This window comes from Heptranchias perlo, chromosome 28 (assembly GCF_035084215.1).
Source record: "Heptranchias perlo isolate sHepPer1 chromosome 28, sHepPer1.hap1, whole genome shotgun sequence".
In the NCBI taxonomy this organism is placed as follows: domain Eukaryota; kingdom Metazoa; phylum Chordata; class Chondrichthyes; order Hexanchiformes; family Hexanchidae; genus Heptranchias; species Heptranchias perlo.
The window spans coordinates 1015421-1035062 of NC_090352.1; the positions used below are offsets into that span (position 1 = coordinate 1015421).

General features: G+C 47.7%; 1 protein-coding gene across 4 annotated transcripts in view; it reads left to right on the forward strand.

Annotated features, from left to right (window-relative positions):
- LOC137344771 (collagen alpha-1(XXVI) chain) overlaps positions 1-19642 on the forward strand; it is a 579410-nt gene that overhangs the window by 461575 nt on the left and 98193 nt on the right. For all 4 annotated transcript variants that reach the window (XM_068007902.1, XM_068007904.1, XM_068007903.1 and 1 more), the window contains one exon: positions 3284-3382. In XM_068007902.1, coding sequence (XP_067864003.1) covers positions 3284-3382 — 99 coding nt within the window. The remainder of the gene's footprint in view (positions 1-3283; positions 3383-19642) is intronic.

The window sequence follows — 19642 nt, forward strand, 5'->3', positions numbered from 1 at the left end:
GGGACAGAATTAACAGTCACTTGGACGAATGTGGATTGATTAGGGAAAGCCAGCACGGATTTGTTAAAGGCAAATCTTGTTTAACTAACCTGATAGAGTTTTTTGATGAGGTAACAGAGAGGGTAGACGAGGGCAATGCAGTTGATGTGGTGTATATGGACTTTTAAAAGGTGTTTGATAAAGTGCCGCATGGTAGGCTTATCATCAAGATTGCAGCCCATGGAATAAAGGGGTCAGTAGCAACAGGGATACAGAATTGGCTAAGGGACAGGAAACAGAGAGTAGTGGTGAACGGTTGTTTTTCGGACTGGAGGGAGGTGTACAGTGGTGTTCCTCAGGGGTCGGTACTGGGATCACTGCTTTTCTTAATATATATTAATGACTTGGACTTGGGTGTACATTTCAAAATTTGCAGATGACACGAAACTTGGAAGTGTAGTGAACAGTGAGGAGGATAGTGATAGACTTCAAGAGGATATAGACAGGCTGGTGGCATGGGCGGACACGTGGCAGATGAAATTTAACGCAGAAAAATGCGAAGTGATACATTACATTAGGAAGAACGAGGAGCAGCAATATAAATAGAGGGCACAACTCTAAAAGGGGTACAGGAACAGAGAGATCTGGGGGTATATGTGCACAAATCGTTGAAGGTGGCAGGGCAGGTTGAGAAAGTGGTTAAAAAAAGCATATGGGATCCTGGGCTTTATAAATAGAAGCATAGAGTACAAAAGTAAGGAAGTCATGATGAACCTTTATAAAACACCGGTTTGGCCACAACTGGAGTATTGTGTCCAGTTCTGGGCACCTCACTTTAGGAAAGATGTGAAGGCCTTAGAGAGGGTGCAGAAGTGATTTACTAGAATAATCTCAGGGATGAGGGATTTTATAGTTACGTGGATAGACTGGAGAAGCTGGGGTTGTTCTCCTTGGAACAGAGAAGGTTGAGAGGAGATTTGATAGAGGTGTTCAAAATCATGAAGGTTCCAGACAGAGTAGATAGAGAGAAACTGTTCCCATTGGCGGAAGGGTCAAGAACCAGAGGACATAGATTTAAGGTGATTGACAAAAGAACCAAAGGTGACATGAGGAAAAACTTTTTTACACAGGGAGTGGTTAGGATCTGGAATGCACTGCCTGAGGGGGTGGTGGAGGCAGATTCAATCGTGGCTTTCAAAAGGGAACTGGATAAATACTTGAAAGTAAAAAATTAGCTGGATTGCTCCTGCATAGAGCCAGCACAGACTCGATGGGCCGAATGGCCTCCTTCCATGCTGTAACCTTTCTATGATTCTATGGTTTCCAATCCTGCTTTTGTTGTCAACATTTTGTGTTCAGTAGCTGATGGACTGACATTTTGGGCTGTACATGTCCAGTCGTACCCACCCTGGTCCCTTTCTCAGGGCCTCATTATTTGAAAGATGACTTTTGCTCACTTTGAAATGTTTTAGCTTTCTATTACTGTGATCTTTTTTATTATAAGACTTTTAATTGGGATTATTTAGTGTTCAGTGGAGGGTTGTCACGTAATGTTAGATACTGTTCCATTTTACCCAATAAGTCACATAATGTTATGCTCACAGCGCACTGCCCTTTGAATCTTGAGACAGCACACCATTTTTCATATATAAAAGATCTGCCCACATAAAGGTAAGTAGTTGCATAAAGAAATAAAATGGACGTTGGGTGAGACAAGAAGTCCCAGCTAAAAATGAGGTGAAAGTAAACCAATTGTGGACACACAAAATGGAGGAAGTGGGTAAGTGACAGTGGCTGACAAACCCCCCCTCCCCGTAGAATGACTGACAAGGTGAAGTTGATTGAAGGCACATTGCCTTGTTCAGTATCCGGCCCAGAGGACAGCCTTGCGCCTTGCCAATCAGCAGGTGGCATCAGGGTCAATGGTCTGTACAGGGCATGGGTGTCCTCTACAATGCTTTGCACCCTTGGGAGCACTGGGACCGGGAAACATTCTCTGTCCAGTGGAGCTGATGCCTCATTTCCACAGGATGAGTTGCCCCTCGTGAACGAGGCCTCTGCCACTTGTTTGAGGTTTCTGCAGACAGCTGACTAACTGATTGGCAAAGGTCACCAGTGATGAAGTGGTCAATACCACCTTCTTAGAGGTTGTCCTGCAGGTAACATGCCCGCGGGAAGAGCCGCCCCGGTGTTACCAGCTGTCTGCGGGTCGGTCTCCAAGAGAAAGTAGGGCTGATTTTGCTGCCAAAATGTGCTTACCTTAGAGCAAAGTCCAGGAAGTTTGTGTACTAACTCTGAACACCCCACCCTGCTGCTGTCTATTCCCTTCCCTGCCTCCAATTCACGCCTGATTCGGAGTATCTGACATAGGCACAGCCATTTGAGTAAGGAACACAAATCCTGTTCAGATACCGGGGAGGTTATCCAGTACACGAGAGGGGAAGGAACCTACATCCAAGGATTTATCAGACCTGCTGAATATTTTCAGACCTCCCAGAGAGGGGGTGTGGGAGATTTGTTCCCTGCAGGAGGGTGAATCCACAGCAGGAATGGCCATCCCTGTAGCAGTGAAAGTCACCACTGCACTGAACGTCTTGCATTGAGCTCATTCCAGGCTGGTCGGAGTCCTGAACCATTGTCCGGTGGATGCTCCGTGAAGCGCAGTCTGTCCAGGTGGTTAAAGGGGGCAGAGGCAACTGTGAGGGAGGTCCCGAATCGGGGGTGGATTTCTGTGAGGTCAGGAGGAGATTAATGCTCCTCCTGACCCCACAAAAAATCATTCAAAAAGCCTTTTTCTTAAGTTTTTTTGTGGTCCTTTAAGGATCGCTGGTAACTGTGCCAAATACCAGTGGGCAGATTGTGCACGGTGAACCAGGGCCCTATTGACATCATACCGCCCTGATTCGCCTCCCAGCTGTTTCCGGGAGGAGCCTGATCGCCCATTTCTAGGCCCCCACCAAAATGGTGGTGACCCCGATGTCGTTGGGAACGAGCCGGTAAGTGCTGCACCGCCATCTTTATCGCACTACCGCTCCGTTCCCACCTGACGATGGTTGTTGCGGGGTCGGGGGGGTGGGGAGTATTGCCCCATAAAGACTGGTCACCAGGACAAGACACTAGAAGACTGCTGATGCCATGGAGCCGCACCCCTGGAACGGAGGGGAGGAGATTGGAATGGGAGGAGGCAACCAGCTTCTCCAGACACAATAGAAGTTCAATTAGAGGACGAGCTTTGATAAGTTTCACAGTTTAACTGAGTTTAACGTACATCAATTAACCAGTAATCAGAACTCTTCCGTTTCAGGTTCACTGGGATTGCCTGGCCATTCTGGTCCTATTGGACCACCTGGACCACCAGGGAAGAGAGGAGAACTTGGTGAGGCTGGGACACCTGGACAGCCAGGTACGTACAGTCTGTAACCCCAGGTTATATCGACACACCTACAATAACTTACGTACACCTCTCATGAATGTTCCTCAATGGACATTTAAGGCTCTGAAGAGACCAGGAAGACACTGATGAAGAACAACTTACTTCAATTCGAATAAAGATGCTGCACTGTGTTCTGGCTCAGTAGGATCCAGGTGTTGGTCTCTTAACTGTCTAGTTGATTACAGGAATGTGAAATGTATTAATATGAACATAGGAACAGGAGGAGTCCATTCAGCCCCTTGAGCCTGTTAATTAGATCATGGCTGATCTGTTTCTTAACTCCATTTACTTGTCTTTGATCCATATCCCTCGATTACCTTACTGAATAAAAATCTGTTGATCGCAGTCTTGAAATTATCAATGAACCCAGCACCCACAGCCTAGCACCTGTAAAGTAGATGTGGTGCGAGTCCCTGAGCTGGTGTTTGTGAGGACTAAATTAAGTGATGCTGCATCAATAAGGAATTCTGAGCTGCTTTTCCTGAAGTGGCAGAGGGGTGTCCACCTTTTCAGCACCTGAAATAAAAGAGAGGAACATGACTTTGCTGGTGGTGTGAAGGGAGAGCAGAGAGAGAAGAGTATGTCTATTGAGATGGAACTAAGAAGGGACAAAGAGGATCAGGTGTGAAGAAACCCTAGGCGACGCCTCCTCCAGCGATGCCAGTCCCCACGGTCGTGACTCTGCCCCTGTCCGTGATGGTCAGCACCCTTTCGTTGATGGGGGAGAGGGGGTGCAGGTGGGCTCGGCCTCCTCCACTGGCAGCCTCCTATCAGGAGTTGTGGGCGACCTTCTCCTGCAAGAAAGAAGGGAGTGTGTTAGTGAGAGTCTTGTGAGGTGTTTAGAGAATGCGTTTGTCATGGTCGAATAGCTGGTATGCAGTGTGTAAGATGTGAGGTGTGGGGAAGTGAAGGTTGCACTAGTGATGAGGGTGTGAATGTGAGGAAGAGGAGGTGGAGTGACGTGTGGTGCAGTGATTGTAGGAGAGTGAAGGGAAGCAGGGGAGGGGAGTATTGTGAGTTGTGTGGCTGGAGGTGGGGAGTTGTGAACAGACAGTAGGATTCTTACTTTGACAATTCTGGTGAGGTCATTGAACTTCTTTCCAGCATTGCAGCCATATCCTGGGAGCTAGGCTCCCGGCATTGACCTCCTCAGTGCCCTCTTCCCACTGGCAGTGGAGGTGTTGCCCAGAGTGCTTTCTTCCCCCTGGGGTGAAACAGGATGTCCCTCCTTACATCCATCACCTGGACCAATACAGCATTAGAGAAGCAGGCTATCCTGTTTGGACCTCTTGCAGTTATTTTGCTCTTGAGAAGCTCTTCCTGATGTCTACAGCCAGATTGCACCTCCCCTTTAAGAGGCGAGCAGCCAACCAATAGCTGCACGCCTGAGTCATGATAATGAACTGCCAGCACCAATCCCACGTGGTCCCTGCGAACACTTGAACGAGGACATACAGCACACACCCGGCACCCTGCACACCCGTTCTCAGGCACCATTGAATTTCTAGGGCTTACCCATGAATCTCTCTGTCCCCATTACCCATGAATCTCAGCCCCTCTCACGAAGTTCACTGATTGGTCAATTACTACAACTGTGAGTGTTGAATTGTCAATGCACTAGCAGCTGTTGAGTGACCGGACCTGGAGTGGGCCCCAGACCGGACCTGGAGTGGGCCCCGGACCGGACCTGGAGTGGGCCCCGCACCGGACCTGGAGTGGGCCCCGCACCGGACCTGGAGTGGGCCCCGGACCGGACCTGGAGTAGGCCCCGGATCTTCACCTGGAGTGGGCCCCGGACCGGACCTGGAGTGGGCCCCGGACCGGACCTGGAGTGGGCCCCGCACCGGACCTGGAGTGGGCCTTGGACCTTCACCTGGAGTGGGCCTCGGACCTTCACCTGGAGTGGGCCCCGGACCGGACCTGGAGTGGGCCCCGGACCGGACCTGGAGTGGGCCTTGGACCTTCACCTGGAGTGGGCCCCGGACCGGACCTGGAGTGGGCCCCGGACCGGACCTGGAGTGGGCCCCGGACCGGACCTGGAGTGGGCCCCGGACCGGACCTGGAGTGGGCCCCGGACCGGACCTGGAGTGGGCCCCGGACCGGACCTGGAGTGGGCCCCGGACCGGACCTGGAGTGGGCCCTGGGCTGAGCAGCGGCTCTGTCCTGGTTTGGCCCCTGTATTAGACTGCAGTATTACAGGGAGATGTCACTAGTATTGGAAAAGGGCCTGGGATTGATGGCGGCTGGAAATATCTCAGTGTGTATCAAATGCAATAAATTATGGTGACCTGATGTAATAAACACCAACACAGCAAGATCCCACAAACAGCAATGAGACAAATAGCTGATTTACAAACAGAAAATGCTGGAAATACTCAGCAAGTGAGGCAGCATCTGTGGAGAAAGAAACAGAGTTAACGTTTCAGGTCGATGACCCTTCGTCAGAATTAGAAGAAGTTGAAGATTAAACAGTTTTTAAGCAAGTACAGAGCCAGGGAAAGAGGGGTGGGGGAGGGGAGGAAAGAACAAAAGGGAAGGTCTCTGACAGGGTCCTCGACCGTGTCCGTCCTATTTCCCACACTTCTGCCCTCACCTCTTTCTCCTCCCTCCCAGAACCATGATAGGATCCCCCTTGTCCTCACCTTCCACTCCACCAGCCTCCACATTCAACGTTTCATCCTCCGCCATTTCCACCACCTCCAGCGCGATCCCACCACCAAACGCATCTTCCCCTCCCCTTTCAGCATTCCGAAGGGACCCTCCGTCCTCAACACCCTGGTCCACTCTTCCATCACCCCCGACACCCGCTCTCCTCCCCACGGCACCTTCGCGTGTGAGCATAGGAGATGCAACACCTGCCCTTTCACCTCCTCCCTTCCCACCGTCCAGGGCCCCAAACACTCCTTCCAGGTGAAACAGCAATTTACTTGTACTTCTTTCAATTTACTATACTGTATTCGCTGCTCACGATGCGGTCTCCTCTACATTGGGGAGACCAAAAGCAGATTGGGTGATCGCTTTGCTGAACACCTCCGCTCTGTCCGCAGGCATGACCCTGACCTGCTGGTCGCTTGCCATTTTACTTCCCCGTCCCACTCCCACTCTGACCTTGGCCTCTTACACTGTTCCAATGAAGCTCATCTTTCGTTTAGGCATTTTACAACCACCCAGACTTAACACTGATTTCAATAACTTCAGATCATTCCCTCTGCTCCCATTTTTCCAGACAGCAGGTGCTGTTAATGGTTCTGCTGTTGCCATTTTCAGCTCCTCTAGACCCATCTTTTGTTTCTTTACTTGTCCCATTCCCACCCTCCTCGCCTCGCACCATCATCCCTTTTGTCATTTAATCACTCCTGCCCTCCACCCTATCACAGACCTTCCCTTTTATTCTTTCCTCCCCCTCTTTCCCTGGCTCTGTACTTGCTTAAAAACTGTTTTATCTTCAACTTCTTCCAGTTCTGACAAAGGGTCATCGACCTGAAACTCTGTTTCTTTCTCCACAGATGCTGCCTGACTTGCTGTGTATTTCTGACATTTTCTGTTTTTATTTCAAATTTCCAGCATCTGCAGTATTTTGCTTTTGAAATAGCTGATTTATCTGTGTTTGGATAGCATAGCTCAGGTGTGTCGGGCTGGATGGTCTTTTGTGCTGTAAAATTCTATGGTGTTGACAGTCTGTTGCCTGAGCCCCCCCGTGTCAGTGCTGATACATGCCTGGTCACAAGCTTCAGCCTAAGTTTGTGGCGTCAAACTAAATGGCAAGAAATGGTCACTGAGAGTGAGGAGGGAGGTGAGAGATGAGGGTTGTTGGAACATGGAATGCTTTGCCATAGAGAGTGTTTGAGGCATGGACCATTGCATCTTTTCAGAGAAAGTGGCTAAATATTTGAAGTTAAGAAAGCAGGGCAGTGGGAATAGATTCAGATCACTCTAGCAAAGAACAGGCACGATGGGCCGAATGGCCTCCTTCTATGCTGTCAACTTCGATAGTTTTGACCAGAGTAGGTGTCAACCATTTACAACCATTATGGTATTTGTCCACAAAAATACAACTGCCAAACAAACATATTAGTGCTGACCCCCAGCAGTGGGGAGAGAGAGGCTCGAGTTCGCAGGCCCTCCCACACTTCGAGAATAACCTGTGGACCTCAAAAGTCGGAAAATCCAAACTGTGCTTATCACAACCCCTTCCCTCATAACTGGATTAATTCAGTTCCCATGGATACAGAACAGCCGCACACTACTGGGATGGGAGCCCTTTCTGTTCATGAATGGAGTAGCAGTGGGGATCGGGGAGCATGTGGCCACATGAGGGCAGGCAGTGATACCCCACACTCCTGGGAACACTGCGGTGGTACAGGGGGAGGGCTCTTTTCTATGTGTGTGTGTGTGTGTCTGCGCATGTATGTGTGTGTGTGCATGTGTGTGTCTATGCATGTATGTGTGTCTGAGTGCATGTGCGTGTGTTTTGTGCATGTACATGTGACTGTGTGCATGTGTGTGTCTGCATGTGTGCCTGAATGCATGTATGTGTGCATGTTCATGTGTATGTGCTCCTACATGTGTGTGTGTTCCATGTATGTGTGTGTGCCTGCAAATATGTATCTGTCTGTGTGTGTGCACGTGTCTGCGCATGTATTGTGTGCGTGTGTGTTCGTGTTTGTGTTTGTGTGTGTCTGCGTGTTCGTGCGTGTGTATTCGTGCGTGTCTGTACGCATGTGTGTGAGAGTGTGTGTGTGAGTGTGTGTGAGAGTGAGTGTGTGTGTGAGTGTGTGTGTGTGAGTGTGTGTGTGTGAGTGTGTGAGTGTGTGTGAGACTGAGTGTGTGAGTGTGTGTGTGTGAGTGTGTGTGAGAGTGAGTGTGTGAGTGTGTGTGTGTGTAGACATGCACACACAGCAATAACAGCAGAAAATTTGTTTGAAAGTGTGGCCCGCACACTTTTAACTGAGTCAGCTGATATTTCAAAAGTCCCATTTCTCTGAAATAAAATGACTTTGCTCATTTTTCCTTTTTCTTAGTTTACACACCCGACACCAGTTTCGGTTGATTTTACTGTGTACACTCCAGCAGAAGAACACACTTAACACCAGATGTATTTGCTGTGTTGACCAGACAGATTGTAGCCACCTGGGCACAGAAAACACTGTGGGCGCTAAATTGGGCCGTGTAGCGCCCGTTGTTTCGGCGCTACACGGCCTCTCTGACATCCAAGATGGCGTCTTGGATGCGCCCGCACGTTTCCAGTGTAACGTGCACCAGACGCCATCTTGGTATAGGAGTTTGCACAGGCGCAGATAACGAACGCTGGAATCATGTAAAGTAGGGAGAAAATGGCTTCAATCAGTGTGCAACACTGATTTAAAGTGATAGACACCATTTTGGGACTTAACGCTCAACTCAACACACAGTCTTAACCCCGACCATCTGAACGTGACTTAGAGTGCCTGGAGGACCCCCCACCAGCGCTATTTAAAGGGACCATGCAGGATTTACAGGTTAGTAGCTGGATTATTACTTCTGGCTGCCCAGACATTTGTATCTGTTTTTGGAGGTCTCCTAGACTTGAATACTAGGACGCGGGGACATAGTCTAACATTTAGAGCCAGGATGTGCAGGAGTGAAGTTAGGAAACGCTTCTACACGCAAAGGGTAGGAGACGTTTGGAACGCTCTTCTGCAGACGGCAGTTGATGCTAGCTCACTTGTGAATGTTTAATCTGAGATTGATAGATTTCTGTGAACCAAGGGTATTAAGGGATTTGGGGCTAAGGCGGGTATATGGAGTTAGGTCACAGGTCCACCATGATCTCATTGAATGATGGAACAGGCTCGAAGGCTAAATGCCACTGCCACTCACTGCCTCCTGATCTGCGCGACTATCTCCTGCAAGAAAGTGGGATGTGTGCCTGGGTGATGTGCCTGTCATAGTTGAATAGCTGCCAGTGTGTGTGGCCTGTGAGTTGTGGGTGGGCGGCTTGCAACAGTGACAATGTGTAAGGGTGAGAGGAAGCATCTGATTGGAAGAGTTGAGTACTGATGGAAAGAGTTTGTTGGTATGTGGGTGATGGGGGTGTAGTGTGTGGGGCAGTTGGTAGGAGACGCCACATGACATTTGACCTCACTCACCGTGACCACTCATGTCAAAGCATTGAACTTCTTCCTGCACTGCATCCATGTCCATGATGCTGTGTGCCTGGCATTGACTTTGTCCCCTGCTGCCTCCCTTTTGGGCATATGTCTGGAGGGCCTCTTGCCCCCACCAATGGATATAGGATGTCCCACCTTCTGTCCTCCTTCTGTCCACCTCTTGTGCCAAGGTCTCATCAGCAGAGAACCTTGGTGCATGCACTCTCGCAGGCCTGGTACCAACTCAGATTGGCAGATTGGTGAGGTCTGGCATGTCGATTGGAGGATATGGGATTTAGTAGTGTGCAACCTTTATTCAATGTTTTAACATAACTCATCAGTGTGTAAACATAGGGATGGGATCTGCATCTGTGTTTTACATGTGCGATGTCTGATCTCCATTCAGACTCCGTACAGACAGTCGACTGTTATTTTCAGCAAATAACGGATACCAGCTACCTTTAAGAGATTTCTAAGAAACATCCTCCCTTTAAGAGATTGAGCTTCCCCCTGCTGGTGGAAAGTGTGAATTGCATTGATTCCAGGTGCAAGGCTCGGAATGGAACGCTGATCACAGGTGAGTCCTCGGGCCGGCCGATACTCGCGTCCTGCCTGCGCCGGGGTCATTGGGCGCGGGGTAATAGCACATCACGCTTTGCCCACCCAAAAACGGCCCTTATCCAATTTTTTTCCCCTTAGTCTTGGCCAATGGTCCCTCTACTTTTTTTCGGCCATGTGCGGAATGAATTTGGGTTTGTGCACGGATATAAAGTCTGTGTGCAGGTACACGCCACTGTAAATAAAAAATCACAACTTTGAATGGAACATTTTTTTAGAAAACATTATTCAGGGTAAATAACAAACAGAACAAATGTACAAAATAATGGATAATTGAAACAAGGCGAGCTGTCAAGGATTTTTAATTAAACAACACTGGTGATAGAAATTTCAGAAGTAAACACTGCTACCAGAGGAATGGTGACATCCTGATTGAGACAGAGTCTGTAGGTGACAGGCCAGATGATGGAGGAGAGTGTGACTGTCTCTGGTTTGGATGTTTTCCTCTTGTCTCTCCCTGTCTTCCAGTGTTATATATTTTGTCCAGGTTTACTTCTCTACCACTTGACAGATTAGATTCGATCCGCATAAGCAGATCAAGGTGATTTTCTTTCAAACCGTTTCGTGATTTCGTTTTTATATTATTCATAAGGCTGAAGCCGTGCTCACAATCAGCATCTGAAGCTTGAAACAATGCAAATCTCTCCACTAGTTGTGAAACCACATTGAACCGTTCTGCATTTCGTAGACTGAAAGTCACCGTGTCCTGAAAGGTTTCCAATGACTTTGTCTCAATCTTCTCCGCAATTAAGTACTTGTAGTCATTGTATTGGCTCACAATAAGCGCCATGTCATCCATGGTGTTTTGCCCAGGAGACCTTGCTTGAGCAAGGATCAGGATTTGTCTGTATGTATCAACCAGCTTTCCAATATTCTCAGTGCCAAATTCATAGCTGATTTGTTGTGGTGCAAATGAAGCAAAATTGAAAGTGGATCGTTCACTGAGTTCATTTTCTGGGAACCTTTTTTGCAGATGATCACAGAGTAGGGATATGAATGTTAGAATAGAATCTCCCTCGAATGGTTCATCTCTTGTACACGATGCAGTTAGATGTTTCACGGTGTTGCACCAGAAGATGTCTTGCCGAGATACTATCCTCTGATCCTGCGGATCTTGGCCCTCGTTAACTGGACAGCTTCAATTGTTGTTGAACAGGTCTTCTGAAAGCGTTTGCACAATTCTGCTAGCTCACACAGAATATCATTCAATGTCTCTATGGTGATATGGTAAGTAGAGTGAGAGTTTCATCAGGCAATACTTGGCAACTGGGCCATTGTTCTCTGTTTCTTCACACTCAAAGTATTGAAGAAGAGCATCGTAATTGTGCATCAGAGCGCGAACAGGAAAACATCTCGACAGCCACCTCACTTCATTTAGAGGCCGCAATTTGTAATTTCCTCAAATTGTCCTTTTCCAACTGAAGACCTGCAGAAGACTATATAAATGGTTCTCAGCAATCTCTCTTTCGTTCATTATTGGTACTTTGTTCCAGGCATCAACTATTCCCAACTCTTCTCGATGGGCCACACAGTGTTGCTCTACTAAATGTGGAATGGGCTGCTTAAGACGTGTGGCACCGCCATTGCTTTTCCCCAGCATGACAGAAGCGCCATCTGAAGTGAACATCACCATTTTCATCACGTCCAGCTGATTCAGAGTGTAGAAGTCTTTGATAGCCGTTGTAATAACTAGTGCATTGCAAGAAGTTAATTTAACAGTTACATAGAAACATAGAAAATAGGAGCAAGAGTAGGCCATTCGGCCCTTCAGGCCTGCTCCGCCATTCAAAATGATCTTGGCTGATCGTCTAACTCAGTACCCTGTTCCCGCTTTTTCCCCATATCCCTTGATCCCTTTAGCATTAAGAAATATATCTATCTCCTTCTTGAATACATCTAATGACTTGGCCTCCACAGCCTTCTGTGGTAGAGAATTCCACAGGTTCACCACCCTCTGAGTGAAGAAATTTCTCCTCATCTCAGTTCTAAATGGCATTCCCCGTATCCTGAGACTGTGACCCCTGGTTCTGGACTCCCCAGCCATCGGGAACATCCTCCCTGCATCTAGTCTGTCTAGTCCTGTTAGAATTTTATATGTTTCGATGAGATCACCTCTCATTCTTCTAAACTCTAGTGAATGTAGGCCAAGTCGACCCAATCTCTCCTCATACGTCAGTCCTGCCATCCCAGGAATCAGTCTGGTAAACCTTCGTTGCACTCCCTTCATGGCAAGGACATCCTTCCTCAGATAAGGAGACCAAAACTGCACACAATACTCCAGATGTGGTCTCACCAAGGCCCTGTATAACTGCAGTAAGACATCCCTGCTCCTGTACTCAAATCCTCTTGCAATGAAGGCCAACATACCATTCGCCTTCCTAACTGCTTGCTGCACCTCAATGCTCGCTTTCAGCGACTGGTGTACAAGGACACCCAGGTCTCGTTGCACCTCCCCTTTTCCCAATCTATCACCATTCAGATAATAATCTGCCTTTCTGTTTTTACAACCAAAGTGGATAACCTCACATTTATCCACGTTAAACTGCATCTGCCATGTTCTTGCCCACTCACCCAACTTTTCTAAATCACATTGGAGCCTCTTTGCATCCTCCTCACAGCTCACATTCCACCCTAGCTTTGTGTCGTCTGCAAATTTGGAAATGTTACACTTAGTTCCCTCATCCAAATCTTTGATATATATTGTGAATAGCTGGGGCCCAAGTACTGATCCCTGTGGTACCCCACTAGTCACTGCCTGCCACCCAGAAAAAGACCCGTTTATTCCTACTCTCTGTTTCCTGTCTGTCAACCAATTCTCAATCCATGCCAGTATATTTCCCCCAATCCCATGTACTTTAATTTTGCACACAAACCTCTTGTGTGGGACCTTATCAAAAGCCTTCTGAAAATCCAAATACACCACATCCACTCGTTCTCCCCTATCTATTCTACTAGTTACATCCTCAAAAAACTCCAGTAGATTTGTTAAGCATGATTTCCCTTTCATAAACCCATGCTGACTTTGTCCAATCCCGTTAATGCCCTCCAAGTGTTCTGTTATCACATCTTTTATAATAGACTCGAGCATTTTTCCCTCTACTGATGTTTGGCTAACTGGTCTGTAATTCCCTGTTTTTTCTCTCCCTCCTTTTTTAAATAGTGGGGTTACATTTGCCACCCTCCAATCTGTAGGAACTGTTCCAGAGTCTATCGAATTTTGGAAGATGATCACCAATGCATCCACTATTTCCAGGGCCACTTCCTTTAGTACTTTGGGATGTAGATTATCAGGCCCTGGGGATTTGTCAGCCTTTAGCCCCATTAATTTCCCTAGCACGATTTTTTTTTACTAATACTGATTTCCTCCAGTTCCTCCCTCTCACTAGACCCTTGGTTCCCTAACATTTCTGGGAGGTTATTTGTGTCCTGCTTTGTGAAGACAGAACCAAAGTATGTGTTTAATTGTCCTGCCATTTCTTTGTTCCCCCATTATAATTTCCCCCATTTCTGACTGTAAGGGACCTACTAATCTTTTTCTCTTGACATATTTATAGAAGCTTTTACAGTCAGTTTTTATGTTCCCTGCTAGTTTACACTCATACTCTATTTTTCCCCTCTTAATCAATCTCTTTGTCCTCCTTTGCTGAATTCCGAACTGCTCCCAATCCTCAGGTTTGCCGCTTTTTCTGGCAATTTTATATGTCTCCTCTTTGGATCTAATGCTATCCCTGATTTATTTTGTAAGCCACGGTTCAGCCACCTTTCCTGTTTTATTTTTGCGCCGGACAGGAATGAATAATTGTTGTAATTCCTGCACACGTTCTTTAAATATTAGCCATTGCCTATCCACCGTCATCCCTTTTAGTAAAGTTCCCCAATCTATCATAGCCAACTCGCACCTCATACTTTCGTCATTTCCTTTATTTAGATTCAGGACCCTAGTTTCGGATTCAACTACTTCACTCTCCATCTTAATGAGGAATTCTATCATGTTATGGTCGCTCTTCCCTAAGGGACCCCGCACAACAAGATTGTTTCTCACTGCACAATACCCAGTCTAGGATCACCTGTTCTCTAGTTGGTTCCTCAACGTATTGGTCTAGAAAACCATCATGTACACACTCCAGGGATTCCTCCCCCACTGTATTATTGCTAATTTGGTTTGACCAATCCATTATTATAGTTGTACCCTTCTTGCATGCATCTCTAATTTCCTGTTTAATGCCCTCCCCTACATCTCCACTACTGTTTGGGGGCCGATAGACAACCCCCACCAAGTTTTTCTGCCCCTTGGTGTTTCTAGCTCCACCCATACAGACTCCACATTGTGATTTTCTGAGCCAATATCCTTCCTCACTGTTGCATTGATTTCCTCCTTTACTAACAATGCTACCCCACCTCCTTTCCCTTTTTGCCTGTCCTTCCTAAATATTGAATACCCCTGGATGTTCAGTTCCTATCCTTGGTCACCCTGCAGCCATGTCTCCGTAATCGCAACTATATCATAACCGCTAATATCTATCTGCGCTGTTAATTCATCTACCTTATTGCGAATGCTCCGCGCATTAGGACACAATGCCTTTAGACTTGTCTTTTTAAGATTGCTAGTCATCTTAGTTTTATTTTGCACTATGGCCCGATTTGTTTTTCACCCTTGTTTTCTCTGCCTTCCACAATTGCTTCTTCCCTTTCTGTCTTTTGTTTCTATCCTTGTTTCCCCCTCCTCTGTCTCCCTGCTCAGGATCCCATCCCCCTGCCATTCTAGTTTAAACCTTCCCCAACAGCACCAGCATACACCCCCGCGAGGACATTGGTCCCGGTCCTGCTCGGGTGTAACCCGTCCCGCTTGTACAGGTCCCACCTTCCCCAGAACCGGTCCCAATGTCCCAGGAATCTAAATCCCTCCCTCCTACACCATCCCTGAGCTACGCATTCATCTGGTCTATTCTCCTGTTCCTATACTCACTAACACGTGGCACTGGTAGTAATCCTGAGATCACTACCTTTGAGGTGCTGCTTTTTAATTTATCTCCCAACTCTTTAAATTCAACTTGCAGGACCTCATCCCTTTTTTTACCTATGTCGTTGGTTCCAATATGGACCACGACTACTGGCTGTTCACCCTCCCCCTCCAGAATGCCCTGCAGCCGCTCCGTGACATCCTTGACCCTAGCACCAGGGAGGCAACATACCATCCTGGAGTCACATTTACGGCCGCAGAAACGCCTATCTGTTCCCCTTACAATTGAATCCCCTATCACTATAGCCCTGCCACTCTTCTTCCTCCCCTCCTGTGCAGCAGAGCCACCCGTGATGCCCCGAACCTGGCTCTTGCTGCTTTCCCCTGATAAGCCATCTCCCCAACAGTATCCAAAGCAGTATATCTGTTTGAGAAGGACATGGCCCCAGGGGACTCCTGCTCTACCTGCCGAGTCCTTTTACTCTGCCTGGCGGTCACTCATTTCCTTTCTGCCTGCGTAATCTTTCCTGCGGTGTGACCACCTCACTGAACGTGCTATCCACGATCATCTCAGCATCTACAGACAGAGCTAAGCAATTCCACAACCAACGGATCAGATCAAAGCTCTGCAGTCCTGCCACATCCAGTCGTGAATGGTGGTAGACAATTAAACAAATAACGGGAGGAGGAGGCTCTGTAAACATCCCCATCCTCAATGATGGCGGAGTCCAGCACGTGAGTGCAAAAGACAAGGCGGAAGTGTTTGCAACCATCTTCAGCCAGAAGTGCCGAGTGGATGATCCATCTCGGCCTCCTCCCGATATCCCCACATCACAGAAACCAGTCTTCAGCCAATTCGATTAACTTCACATGATATCTAGAAACGGCTGAGTGCACTGGATACAGCAAAGGCTATGGGCCCCGACAACATCCCAGCTGTAGTGCTGAAGGCTTGTGCTCCAGAACGAGCTGCGCCTCTAGCCAAGCTGTTCCAGTACAGCTACAACACTGGCATCCACCCGACAATGTGGAAAATTGCCCAGGTATGTCCTGTCCACAAAAAGCAGGACAAATCCAATCCAGCCAATTACCGCCCCATCAGTCTACTCTCAAGTGATGGAAGGTGTCGTCGACAGTGCTATCAAGCGGCACTTACTCACCGATAACCTGCTCACCGATGCTCAGTTTGGGATCCGCCAGGACCACTCGGCTCCAGACCTCATTACAGCCTTGGTCCAAACATGGACAAAAGAGCTGAATTCCAGAGGTGAGGTGAGAGTGACTGCCCTTGACATCAAGGCAGCATTTGACCGAGTGTGGCACCAAGGAGCCCGAGTAAAATTGAAGTCAATGGGAATCAGGGAGAAAACTCTCCAGTGGCTAGAGTCATACCTCGCACAAAGGAAGATGGTAGTGGTTGTTGGAGGCCAATCATCTCAGCCCCAGGACATTGCTGCAGGAGTTCCTCAGGGCAGTGTCCTCGGCCCAACCATCTTCAGCTGCTTCATCAATGACCTTCCCTCCATCATATGGTCAGAAATGGGGATGTTCGCTGATGATTGCACAGTGTTCAGTTCCATTCGCAACCCCTCAAATAATGAAGCAGTCCGAGCCCGCATGCAGCAAGACCTGGACAACATCCAGGATTGGGCTGATAAGTGGCAAGTAACATTCACGCCAGACAAGTGCCAAGCAATGACCATCTCCAACAAGAGAGAGTCTAACCACCTCCCCTTGACATTCAACGGCATTACCATCGCCGAATCCCCCACCATCAACATCCTGGGGGTCACCATTGACCAGAAACTTAACTGGACCTTAACTGTGGCTACAAGAGCAGGTCAGAGGCTGGGTATTCTGCGGCGAGTGACTCACCTCCTGACTCCCCAAAGCCTTTCCACAAGGCACAAGTCAGGAGTGTGATGGAATCCTCTCCACTTGCCTGGATGAGTGCAGCTCCATCAACACTCAGAAGCTCGACACCATCCAGGACAAAGCAGCCCGCTTGATTGGCACCCCATCCACCACCCGAAACATTCACTCCCTTCACCACCGGTGCACTGTGGCTGCAGTGTGTACCATCCACAGGATGCACTGCAGCAACTCGCCAAGGCTTCTTTGACAGCAACTCCCAAACCTGCGACCTCTACCACCTAGAAGGACAAGAGCAGCAGGCACATGGGAACAACACCACCTGCACGTTCCCCTCCAAGTCACACACCATCCCGACTTGGAAATCTATCGCTGTTCCTTCATCATCGCTGGGTCAAAATCCTGGAACTCCCTTCCTAACAGCACTGTGGGAGAACCTTCACCACACAGACTGCAGCGGTTCAAGAAGGCAGCTCACCACCACCTTCTCAAGGGCAATTAGGGATGGGCAATAAATGCCGGCCTCGCCAGCGACGCCCACATCCCATGAACGAATAAATAAAAACTCCACAGTGAATCCACTCGCAGCTCCAGCTCCAAAATGCGGTTTGTCGGTAGCTGCAACTGGACACACGTCCTGCACACGTAGTCGCCAGGGACACCTGTAGTGTCCATAACTTCCCACATAGTGCAGGCGGAGCATATCACGGGTGCGAGCTCTGCTGCCATGACTTGCCTTAGATTAAGCTCGTAAGTTACTCCCTTTAAGGAGTTTACTCCTTTAAATTACTCTTAATCTAGAGTAATTTCCAACAAACTCTTTCCATCAGTACTCAACTCTTCCAACTAGATGCTTCCTCTCACTCTTACACATTACCACTGTTGCAAGCCGCCCACCCACAACTCACAAGCCACACACACTAACAGCTATTCAACCATAACAGGCACATCACCCAGACACATGTTCCCGCTTTCTTGCAGGAGAAGGTGGTGCATATCAGGAGGCTGCAAGTGGCAGTGGAATTTAGCCCATCGAGCCTGTTCCACCATTCAATAAGATCCTGGTGGACCTGTGACCTAACTCCATATACCCGCCTTAGCCCCATATCCCTTAATACCCTTGGTTCACAGAAATCTATCAATCTCAGATTTAACATTCACAAGTGAGCTAGCATCAACTGCCGTCTGCAGAAGAGCTTCCCAAACGTCTCCCACTCTTTGCGTGTAGAAGCATTTCCTAACTTCACTCCTGCACGTCCTGGCTCTAAATGTTAGGCTATGTCCCCGTCCTAGTATTCAAGTCTACGAGACCTCCAAAAACAGTTACAAATGTCTCCGCAGCCAGGAGCAATAATCCAGCCACTAACCTGTAAATCCTGCATGGTGCCTTTAAATAGTGCTGGTGGGGGGTCCTCCAGGCACTCTAAGACATGTTCAGATGGTCGGGGTTAAGACTGTGTGTTGAGTTGAGCGTTAAGTCCCAAAATGGTGTTTATCACTTTAAATCAGCGTTGCACACTGATTGAAACCATTTTCTCCCTACTTTACATGATTCCAGGGTTCGTTCTCTGTGCCTGCGCAAACTCCTATACCAAGATGGCGACCGGCGCACGTCACGCTGGAAACGTGCAGGTGCATCCAAGACGCCATCTTGGATGTTCTGTCAAAGAAACTTCATCCCATTTGAAGTTTGGTTTTTCCTGTCAGTTTATTAAGTGCAAACCTCTTAGATTTATTTTGCTTAGTATTTATATTTTGAATGTTAAATTTCATCAAGGGGCTGTGAATGATGAGACACAGAAAGGAAAGAAAGAACTTGCATTTTTATAGCCCCTTTCATGACCTCAGGATGTTCCAAAGTACTTTACAGCCAATGAAGTACCTTTTTTGAAGTCACTGTTATAGTGTCGGAAATGCAGCTGTAAATTTGTGCACAGCAAGCTCCCACGAACAGCAATGTGATAATGACCGGATGATCTGTTTTTTGAGGGATAAATATTGGCCCCAGGACACTGGACTCTTCTTCAAATAGTGCCATGGGATCATTTACATCCACCTGAGAGGGCAGATGGGGCCTCATTTAAAAGACAGCACCTCTGACAGTGCAGCACTCCCTCAGTACTGCACCAGAGTATCAACCTAGAGTTTGTGCTTAAGTCTCTGCATGAATGTCAGTGTATTACACAGGAACAATTAAATCGAGGGATCCAGATTGCTTCTAAAACCTCAAAATCAGAGCCCCAAACCTTCATCATTCAGTATTATTTATATTATATTCACAGACCTTCCAGGGTGCTGCTTGGAGTAAGTCAGAGGCTGTTCTGTTTTACACGGACAGGAACAGTAAACCACATGACACACCATGCATTATTCTGCTGCTAATGTGGATGGAGCATCTGGTGTCTCTTTCTGGTCACGGCCTCTGTGTGTTCCAAGGGTCAGTTAGAGCCTAATTGGTCTTAGACAGATCCTGAGGCCAGACACAGGTCAGAAGAAACCAGCAGGAAGTAAGAGGCTTTCTTTCTTTGTTTTTTTTAAGTGTGAGTTCAGTGGTCGAGCTGAAGGTATTTTCTTGTGATAAAGAAGTTTCTCTGTGATTTGGGAATGATTCATTTTGTTTCTTTTTTCAATACTTTTTCTTTAAATTGTGAC